Below are 10,275 nucleotides of genomic sequence, written 5' to 3' on the forward strand. Positions count from 1 at the left end.
TTCCACTCCCACTCCCTCAAAAGAAATTAAAAAAAAAAAAACATCAAAAATAATGTAAATAGTAAGTGTTGGTGAGGATGTGGAGAAAAGGGAACACTCATGCACTGTTGGTAGGAATGTAAATTGGGGCAACCACTGTGGAAAATATATGAAGTTTCCTCAAAAAATAAAAAATCGGGGCGCCTGGGTGGCGCAGTCAGTTAAGCGTCCGACTTCAGCCAGGTCACGATCTCGCGGTCCGTGAGTTCGAGCCCCGCGTCAGGCTCTGGGCTGATGGCTCAGAGCCTGGAGCCTGTTTCCAATTCTGTGTCTCCCTCTCTCTCTGCCCCTCCCCTGTTCATGCTCTCTCTCTGTCCCAAAAATAAATAAAAACACGTTGAAAAAAAAAAATTAAAAAAAATAAAATAAAATAAAAAATCAAAATACCATATGATCCAATAATTCCACTACTAGGTATTTACCCAAAGAAAATGAAAACATTAATTTGAAAAGATATGTGCACCCCTATGTTTACTGCAGCCTTGTTTACAATAACCAAATTATGACAGCAACCCAAGCGTCAATCAACAGATGAATGGAGAAAGAAGATGTGGTGTAGGGGGTGCTCGGGTGGTTCGGTTAAGCGTCTGACTCTTGATTTCAGCTTAGGTCATGATCCCACGGTTCGTGAGATCAAGCCCCACATCAGGCTTTGCAGTGGCAGCATGGAGCCTGCTTGGGATTCATTCTCTCTCTCTCTCTCTCTCTCTCTCTGCCCCTCCCCCACTCTCACATGCTTGCACACTCTCAAAATAAAAAAAGATGATGATGTGGGATATATATATATACAATAGAACACAGCCATAGAAAACAATGAGTCTCTGCTGTTTGTAACAACATGGATGAACTCAGTGTTGTGCTAAGTGAAATAAGTCAGAGAAAGACAAATACCGTATGATCTTGCTTATATGTGGAACCTAAAAAATAAATGAATCACAACAACAACAAAAAGAGATTCAAATACAGAGAACTGCTGGTCACCAGAGGGAGGTGGATAGAGGGATGGGCGAAATAGGTGAAGGCAACTAAGACCTACAAACTTCCAATTATTAGTTAAGTCACAGAAACAAAGTGTACAGCATAGGGAATCAATATTTCAAAATGGACAGAAGACTTAGTTATTTCTCCAAAGATGATAAACAAATGACCAACAAGCACACACACAAAAAATGCATTAGTCGTTACAGAAATCAAAACCACAGCAAGACACCCCACGAGTGGTATCTGTCACTCACACCCACTACGATACATAGAATCAAATTAATGGAAAATGAGAGTGAGGATATGGTGAAATCTGAAGCCTCATGCACTACCGCTGGGAATGAAGACAGTACAGCAATCTGCTACGGAAAACAGTCTACAAGTCCCTCTCAGAGTAAAACATAGAATTACCATATGACCCAGCAATTTTATTCCAAGGTATATATGTACCAAACAGAACTGAAAGCAGATAATTCAAATATTCACACACAAATGTCCACAGCAGCAACTACTTGCAATAACAAAAAGGTGACAACAACCCAAATGTCATCAGATAAACAGATAAATAGAATCTGACCACCCCACACTATGGAACATTACCCATTGAAAGGAATGAAGTACAACAGAGATAAACCTCAAAAACGTTATGCTCTGAGAAAGAAGCCAGTCACGAAAGGTCACATGCTGCTTGATTCCTTTACATAAAACATCCTAAAGAGGTAGTCCATAAAGATCAGGGGCTGTCAGGAGCTGGGGGAGCGGAAATGGAAGGGGACTGCTTGATGGGCACAGGTTTCTTCTGTGAACGATGAAGAGGCTTTGCAATTAGTATTTGGTTGCACAGCACTGTCAGTGTAATAGATGCCTCTACACTGTGCACTTTAAAATAGTTTTGGGGGGCGCCTGGGTGGCGCAGTCGGTTAAGCGTCGACTTCAGGCAGGTCACGATCTCGCGATCCGTGAGTTCGAGCCCCGCGTCAGGCTCTGGGCTGATGGCTCAGAGCCTGGAGCCTGTTTCCAATTCTGTGTCTCCCTCTCTCTCTGCCCCTCCCCCGTTCATGCTCTGTCTCTCTCTGTCCCAAAAATAAATAAACGTTGAAAAAAAAAAAATTTAAAATAGTTTTGGGACGCCTGCTTGGCTCAGTGGAACAGCATGCGACTCCCGGTTCCAGGGTTGTGAGTTTGAGCCGCATGTTGGGCATAGAGATTACTTAAATAAAACTTAATGAAAGAATAGTTAAGTTTGTTATGTGAGCTTTGCATCAATAAAAAAAACTTTTAGGGGTGGCTGAGTCAGTTGAGCGTCCAGCTCTTGATATTGGTTCAGGTCATCATCTCATGGCTCGTGGGTTGGGGCCCCACATCAGGCTCTGTGCTGACAGAGCCTGCTTGGGATTCTCTCTCTCTCCCTCTCTCTCAAAATAAATAAATAAACGTAAAAAAGTAATAAATTTTAAGTGTACAAGAGAAACTCAGAATTACCTATATTTTAAAAATTAGCCATTTATTAAATGATGGTGTATTTACCTAATAATATACACAATCATTAAAATATATCTTCAAGCATGGCTACATGGAAAAGTAATATAAAGTTAAGTTAATAAACTAAATACTACAAAAAATTATACACAAAGTATGATTTTCAACCTAATTAGGATTTGTGTATAAAAGCATGCAACTGTGCTTCAACATACACATAAAAATATGAACAGAAAAAAAGATTTGAGAGATGTGTATCAACTGGTGGCAGTTTTAGTTTAGTTTCTTCTTTATAGTAAGTGAATTATCTAAGTTTTCTACAAAAACAAAAAACGTGATATGCTTTAAGACACAGAAAGAAGAGTAAGTGTAGTAATAGAAAGATTTCCTAAAAAATCAGTATTTTCATCCATTCTTGCCTTTGGCTCCACAAACGTTTTCCAGCACAATAAAGCATTATATATTTTTTTTACCCAGTACGGGAGCTGCTGGTCTGCCATGAAAGCTTTGGGGCTAGGTTCGGTTTTCCCGTTGCTAGTCCATATTTTTTTCCAGGTAGTATATTTGTCATATCCATCCTTATGGCTGAAAAAATAAATAAAAATAAATATATCAAGCTAGAAGTTCACCAGGTTTTCAAAAACAGGAAGGTTAGGAAGTCTTACGTAAAGGATTTAACTAGCCCTGTCATTAAGAAGGGGGAAAGTTACCTTGGTGCCCTTCAAACAGGCTGTCAGGAAGGGTGAGGTCCTTCCAGTTTAGTATCGAAAACTATTAAGAAGGGATGACTGTCCAGCACCCTGTAGTCGTCAGCATCCTCCCCAAAATCTCTGCACCCATGCAGGTCACAGAATAGCAAAGCAGTGCCCACATTTTTCACAACTTGCAGAGTAAAAACAATGACTATCTCACAGCAGATACTTTCTGAGCCCTGAATGTGCACGCACATAAGCACGCACACAGCAAACTACTGCATCGAAATTCTGGCACGGCTGTAGTTGGCATGGTTGGAACGGGGGAGTAACTCAGTAAGCCTGTGGGCTCCGTCTTAACTGCCTGACCCCTTCCGCCTCCCCCCACCACTCCCACCACCGTGCCCTCCACCATGGAAACCTCCAACAATTAGTGAACAAACCTTCTGTAGTAATGGTCAAAGCATTCGTTACAGAAATGCTCCCCACAGGAGAGGTGATACCATCGGGACGTGTAGCCATTTTTGGCACATCTGAAAATAGCAAAGACGCGCAGCTTTGGTGATGAGTAAGCATTTCTTCTCCCTCTTTAAACACGTGTATTAAGCACATTCGACAAGCCCATTTTGTGCGATCTCCACTTAGAATCCTAACAACCAAGAGTTGATGACAGGGGAAACTGAAAGGATGTTTGATCCATAATGATACACGGTGAGGGCACAGGGGCTCAGATTCACAGTACCTAACCCAGACCCCAGAAGGACCCGGGGCTTCAAAGTTTTACCAAGACTCCCCGGAGCAATGATAGAGTTTTATGACATGATACAAGGGGTGTCACTGTGCTTCCTGCAAGCTTCACGTGTATGAAGGAGACAAGTGCAGTCTCTGGCAATAACATATGGCCCCAATACTGAGTAGTGAACAAATCCGGCCAGCTGGAATCTGACCATCAAGCAAACGTATCTGGCAAACGTAACCTGTCAAACAGCCAATAATGTCGCCAAAGAATGAAATACAATGCTGCAGTGAACGCTAACACCAGCACCTCTGTGTGACTAGAAAATAACAATGGGGATTTGTTTGCCAGGTTTTATGGAATCTGAAGCCTTATCTGAAGACTCTTCTCTGGAAGTAAAAGGTCATGCTTGGGTCATCCCAATAAAAATGGCAAGAGTGCTGGTGGCTTCATGGTTTCAGTGAGACCCGTATATGTCCGCTGGAAGAGGAGACAGGTTATCTGAGGAGGAGAGGAAGCACAGGGAAAGTAACCATGTGCTGGGCTCCCAGGGGAGCCCATGGTCTGCCCTCCAGTGTCCCCACCCCACCCTCAACCCCCAGGAGCAATACGGCCATGGTGCATGGGACCTGAGGACATTGGCCACTGCGTAGAGCTTCTACATCTAGGTCGAGCAGAGGAAGCGTACAGGGGGACGGTCTCTATTCTTAAAGGACTTATGCTACCTATCTCTATCTTTAGAAAACCATCTTGGTTGGGGCGCCTGGGTGGCGCAGTCGGTTAAGCGTCCGACTTCAGCCAGGTCACGATCTCGCGTCCGTGAGTTCGAGCCCCGCGTCAGGCTCTGAGCTGATGGCTCAGAGCCTGGAGCCTGTTTCCGATTCTGTGTTTCCCTCTCTCTCTGCCCCTCCCCCGTTCATGCTCTGTCTCTCTCTGTCCCAAAAATAAATAAACGTTGAAAAAAAAAAAAGAAAACCATCTTGGAAGATGATGTTCCCACCAAGAATGCAGGAATTCTGAGCAGGAATGGGAGGCTGACACACCCCATCCACACCGACCTTTCAGAAGCACTTGCAAAGCACACGGGACACGCTACTGTGCAGCCTGACTTTTCACATCTCCTGTATTTCTTCTCTGAACTGCCGTCTTCATCCTCGTCTGTTGTCTCTGTTGCTTTCTTCTTGGCCTGAAGAAGAACCAGCTGTGAGGTTACAATTTCCCCAGAAGGGCGAGGAGTGAAGGAGGTAGAAGGTTTTTATTACTGAAATAACTTCCACCTTATGAAAATCAACAACGTCCTGGCAGCAGGGGAAGGGCTGATAAGACAGCAACTTCCCTGAGACAGCAGAGTGCAAGTAATTCACGGACAGGCTAGAAATACACAAGGAGCACTTGAATGACAGGTCTCTGAGGAGAAAACTAAAACACACTCGAGCCAGAGCACCTGGGTGGCTCAGTGGGTTAAGCGGCCGACTCTTGATTTGGGCTCAGGTCGTGATCTCAAGGTTCATGAGATCGAGCCCCGTGTTGGGCAGAGCCTGCTTGGGATTCTCACTCTCCCTCTATCTGCCCCTCCCCTGCTCTCTTTTTTTCTTTCTCAAAATAAATAAATATTTTAAGAAAATAAGACAATAAATAAAACACATGAGCCTTTCTCAGGAAAAGCTGTACTGGTCAAAATAAAAGCCACTCTCAGGCTTTCTTTAATTAGAGCAGTTATATACTCTCAGCACTGCCAATAAAGAAAAATTGAGTAACTGTATTATCTTTTTTAAGTTTTTGTATTCAAGTAATCTCTACACCTAACATAGGGCTCGAACTCACAACCCCGAGATCAAGAGTCACATGCTCTTCCAACTGAGCCAGCCCCCCAAAATTGAGTAATTTTAGAAAAAGAACTGCATCATTCAATATTTTTCTTTAAAGACAAAACAAAACCGTAGAGAAGAGATGGCTGCAAGGAACCCGCCAACGGCACCCAACCAGCTCCAAGCTGAAGTCCAAGTTCCTGTGAACGACACCACGCCAAGCATGATCTGGCCGAAGCTCATATCCTGGGAGCAACCACACAGCTGTGATTCTCTGAACAGCCCACGCTGATTCACACTCTACCCCTTTGTCTTTGCAGTTCCTCCACCAGATGTACCGTTTTTCTACACGCTAGCCCTTTATCACACTGTGCTGTGATCGTTCCGAGGGGAATTTCTCCACTAGGCTTCAAGTTCCTTGAGGACTGAAAAGATATCTTTTCATCTCTAATACTTCAGCCCAAATCGTCACAATCTCGTGTGCTCAAAACAGGTGCATCGTGGGGTGCCAGGATGGCTCAGTTGGCGGAGCGTGCAGCTGTGACTTTAAGCCCCACGCCGGGTGTGGAGAGTAATTACAACAAAACAGGTGCACTGAGTGAACAAGTGAGCGGTACCTGCCTACCGGAGCTCCTCAAAGGCAGGCTATCTGGAGAATGATCAAAAGATGCCTTTTTCTTTGTCCTCCTCCGAGGGGTCGCCATTGTTTCAGAAAATCTTCAAAAAAAAAAAAAAAACAAAAAAAAAATTAAATGAGTAAATAATAATGCTTTTGACCCTCCGGAGCAAATTCATTATCCAGTTTACTAGGTAAGAGCATACGCTCCGCAGTTAGACTGCCCTGGTGTGAAGCCACTGCTTTCAAGCTACTTAATCTAAGACCTAGCCTCCGTGTTCCCGTATACAAAATGGGCACAGCAAGAGTGTACCCCACAGAAGTGGTTCGAGCAGTTAAGATAATCTATTAAAGCACCTGACCTGGCATATTGTAAGTACTGTACTCAATAAATGTTGTCCGTTACTAACATATACATTTCAAAGTATAAAAATAAGAAACACACCAATGACCAATAAACCAATTACACTACTGTTTGTAAAATTCAGTGAGTAAAACCACCTGCATTTTGTCTGTTCCATTCCTCTCTCCCTTACTATATCTTCTTAGTAGTTCCTGAATTTTGATCTTATACTTCACAAAGAAAACTCATTGGTTCCCTCTCAGTAAAATCTCAGACATGCTGTCCAGTCATTACTGCATTACTGTAAATGCATTACTGCATTTAGGAATCTGGGTTAGACAGTCACTGGTATCTTCTACTAGAAAAATTTATGAGCTCTCAAACTAGTCTAATAACAGCATGGTTAAACAAGCACTAAGAACAAAAGTCTCTAAGAAAAACAATGCATAGTCATCATGAAAGATTAAGAATTATCAAATTAGTATTTTTAATTAAATTAAATAATGAAAAATGCTTAAAGTACTCAATAACATATTCTACAATTAACACACAATTCCTTCCCTGATCCATCATATTACTACACACACACACACACAATAATAGTATGAAAAATAGGACATATCTATGGGTAAGAAATTTGAAAGTGGAAAAGTGTTATCATAAGATACAAATTCCTCAAACATAATCTTCATCTTGGATAAAAGCTTTGAGGGCTTTGTAATCCTACTGTTTTGTATCCGTGAATTATACTAACATTCATAAGAGCATTTTTCACAGATTACTAACATCATGTGTGACAACTTCATCTGCAATCTACACCAACTCTCAGGAATCTTGACATCAGTGTTACAGATGACTTTCCTCTGACTCAGTCTTCACTTTCTCAAAACCATTATGTTAGTTATGAACACATAATCTCTATACATATTCTGAAATGCATTACAGTTAAGCATCAAATAAGTTGCCTTTTGGTTCTACACCACTCGTTATACCACTGGATAATGCCCTAATAATGTTAGAAGAACTACTGTCTACCTGTAATTCTTATACCCAAAAGCTTTCTGGATCACGTTTATATTTTCAAAAGGCTGTCCACTCTAATAAATCTCTTTATGCAATACGTACATCCTATGTTATTCATAAAAAAAGCCACAGATAAAGCACTTGTAAATATGTACATAGAATATACAAATGTATGGTACATGTAAGGATTACAGCAAAAATATTGGAGTCTAACGTCGGGTTTAGGAACATCAGTATCATCAGCCTAGTTCCATGCAACATTTGGCTCTATCACCTAGAAATACCAGCATTCTCCAAAGTAAGTATAGTTTCTGGAAACTTCAACAAACATTTTAATCCAACTGTGTACTGGAAAATATGTATTTAGTTGCAATGAAAAATTATACAATTCAAGAAATGGTTAAGAGGAAATGAAAACACTGGCTATAAAAGCCATTGTTAAGTCTGTTGTCGAGAAAAAAACATAAGTGATGATTTTTTAGTGTTACTACATTTTCAACTTTAATTACAGAATTAACAGTGATACACCCTCGTCCTTTTCTGACATTGTCAGCTCTGTGTCTTCACTGTTACTGGATTCTTGAGGCTTAAGATGAAGGGAAAATTTTTTAAGTTGGAAAGGCTACAGCTTTTGTGCTTTAAATATCATGTTAGATATACTGATTGCAAGTGCTAACAAATTAGTATGCTGAAAGTGCTCTCACCTGGTTTTTCAAACTGATAAACACATCTAATTTTATCAATTCGTTTCATGTTCAATATAATTACATAAGCATATATTTCTAAATTTAAATTTATCGCTTTAGTTTTCTTTTAACATGACAAAAGGATGAAAAAAGTGAGGGGCTTTTGCGGGGATAAATAAATGGATATATCTATCAGTGTCTAGATTTCTATTTTAATAATTCCCAAGGTTTTTTTCTGAAGTAGTCTATTGAATATTAAAAAAAAAAAAAAAAAACCCACAGAATTCACAAAAATCTGAATCCAAAAGACTTCTGATTGAAATAAAAATTTACAGCGGCATCAGCACAATTTCTAAAAATAAGATAAACTACCAGAAACTTCTTCAGAGGCAACAGAAACAAGAACTCCCCTCAGGGTCATTTAAAACAAGGTAGGCCTAGCACCTTACTGCACCCACGCCAATCAAATTTTCCGAAATATGGATCCAGTCCAGTTGCCTGAATGCTTTAGGGACTACTTTCACCGCCTGAAAGACCATTTAATTACTGGTAGTCATTTTCTCGTGTACCTCCTGAAGATACCTTCTTCCCGCCCCCTTTCTTCCACTACAATAGAGTTTTGGTTTTTGTTTTTTTTTAAAGCAACCAAACAAAACGCAGAAGCCCTGGGTCCTGTGCATACCTGTGGAGTGACGGAGCTCCCCAAATGGAGTGGTCTGGGGACTCCCGCACCCCACCCCGGGGAGGGCTGGGCCTCCAGCTGGCTAGATTCCATAGTACGGAACCCTAACTTTCTACAGCTGGGCCTGCCTCTCTTCCTTCCTCTTTCACCTGCCAGCTGCCAGGCTGTTGACTAACAGCTACCCCAACCCCGGCCGCCCCCACCGGGTCCCCGGCCCGGAGCAGTTACCCCAGCAACCTGGCAATGCTGCTCGTGTCTGAACGCGTGGTGGCTGCGCCGGGAAGATTCCTACAACACCTGCAGGGCTGTGAGGGCGCCCCGCCGCCACACCTCGGCTGGGAAGGACGAGCCAGGGAGTTCCTACCCCCGGAGTGTGGGCTCGCCGCCGGCGGCAGACGCTCCCCAGGTGACAGGGCTCTGACAGTCCCCAGGAGAGACCCCCAACGTTCCCGGCGCCAGCTGCAGCCGCCTCGCTTTCCGAAAAGCTTTCTCGTCTCTTCTCCAAAGTCGGAGAAGCAACAGCCTCCGGGGCTCACCTTTGCGCCGGAAAGGTGCAAGGAGTCGGGGGGAGAAGGCACCGCTGCACAGAAAGGAAGCGTTGTAGGGGGGGATTAGGTGAGACCCTCAACGCCGCGACGGATCCGGGAACCCGGTCGCTGCAACACCCCAGCCCGGGAATCCACCCCCCCCCCACCCCGTCCTCGGACCCCGCACGCCCTTTCCAATCCGGGGAGGGCGCGGGCAGCCCCCGGCGCACCCGTCCACCTCCCACCGGGGCGAGGGGCGCTGCACGAGGGGAGAAAGGCAGCTTGCACCCCAGCCAAAACGCTTTGTGCGGAGCTGTCACCCGAAATCCGCCGCCGCCCCCGCGCCCGCCCCCGGAGCCGCGTGCCCCACACCTGGGAGCGCAGGCGAGACGCCGCACGCCGGCCCGGGCTGCCGGCGCCTCTCCGGAGCCGCGCGCTGCGCGCACAGGACAGCACGATCCGCGCCGCGAGCCGCAGCCCCCGCTCGGCCGCCGCCGCCGCCGCCGCTTCCGCCCCTGTCACGGCGTGACCCGGAGTGGGAGGAGCCGGCGGGACCAGGGAGGAGTAGGGTCCCCGCCTTCGCCTTTGCCGCGGCGCTGGCCCCGCCCTGGCCATTTCCGCCGCTGCGCAAGCCGGGGCGCCTGGGGCGGGGGGCGGGGTCTG

The 10,275-nt window shown here is 44.5% G+C and overlaps 1 protein-coding gene across 7 annotated transcripts in view; it reads right to left on the bottom strand.

The window, feature by feature from the left end:
* KDM1B (lysine demethylase 1B) overlaps window positions 1-10,242 on the bottom strand; it is a 62,112-nt gene extending 51,870 nt beyond the window's left edge. For 3 of the 7 annotated variants that reach the window (XM_045497269.1, XM_045497267.1, XM_045497266.1), the window contains exons 1-6: window positions 9,985-10,242; window positions 9,622-9,665; window positions 6,353-6,452; window positions 4,986-5,113; window positions 3,635-3,724; window positions 2,973-3,084 (exon numbers count right to left, since the gene is read on the bottom strand). In XM_045497269.1, coding sequence (XP_045353225.1) covers window positions 2,973-3,084; window positions 3,635-3,724; window positions 4,986-5,113; window positions 6,353-6,452; window positions 9,622-9,665; window positions 9,985-10,227 — 717 coding nt within the window. In that variant the 5' untranslated portion in view covers window positions 10,228-10,242. Of the gene's footprint in view, window positions 1-2,972; window positions 3,085-3,634; window positions 3,725-4,985; window positions 5,114-6,352; window positions 6,453-9,313; window positions 9,666-9,984 lie in introns of all 7 variants that reach the window. The other 4 variants (XM_045497273.1, XM_045497270.1, XM_045497272.1 and 1 more) reach the window with 3 other exon arrangements.
* Between the last annotated feature and the right edge of the window lie 33 nt (window positions 10,243-10,275).

The sequence above is a fragment of the Leopardus geoffroyi genome, chromosome B2 (genome assembly GCF_018350155.1).
Source record: "Leopardus geoffroyi isolate Oge1 chromosome B2, O.geoffroyi_Oge1_pat1.0, whole genome shotgun sequence".
Taxonomy (NCBI): Eukaryota; Metazoa; Chordata; class Mammalia; order Carnivora; family Felidae; genus Leopardus; species Leopardus geoffroyi.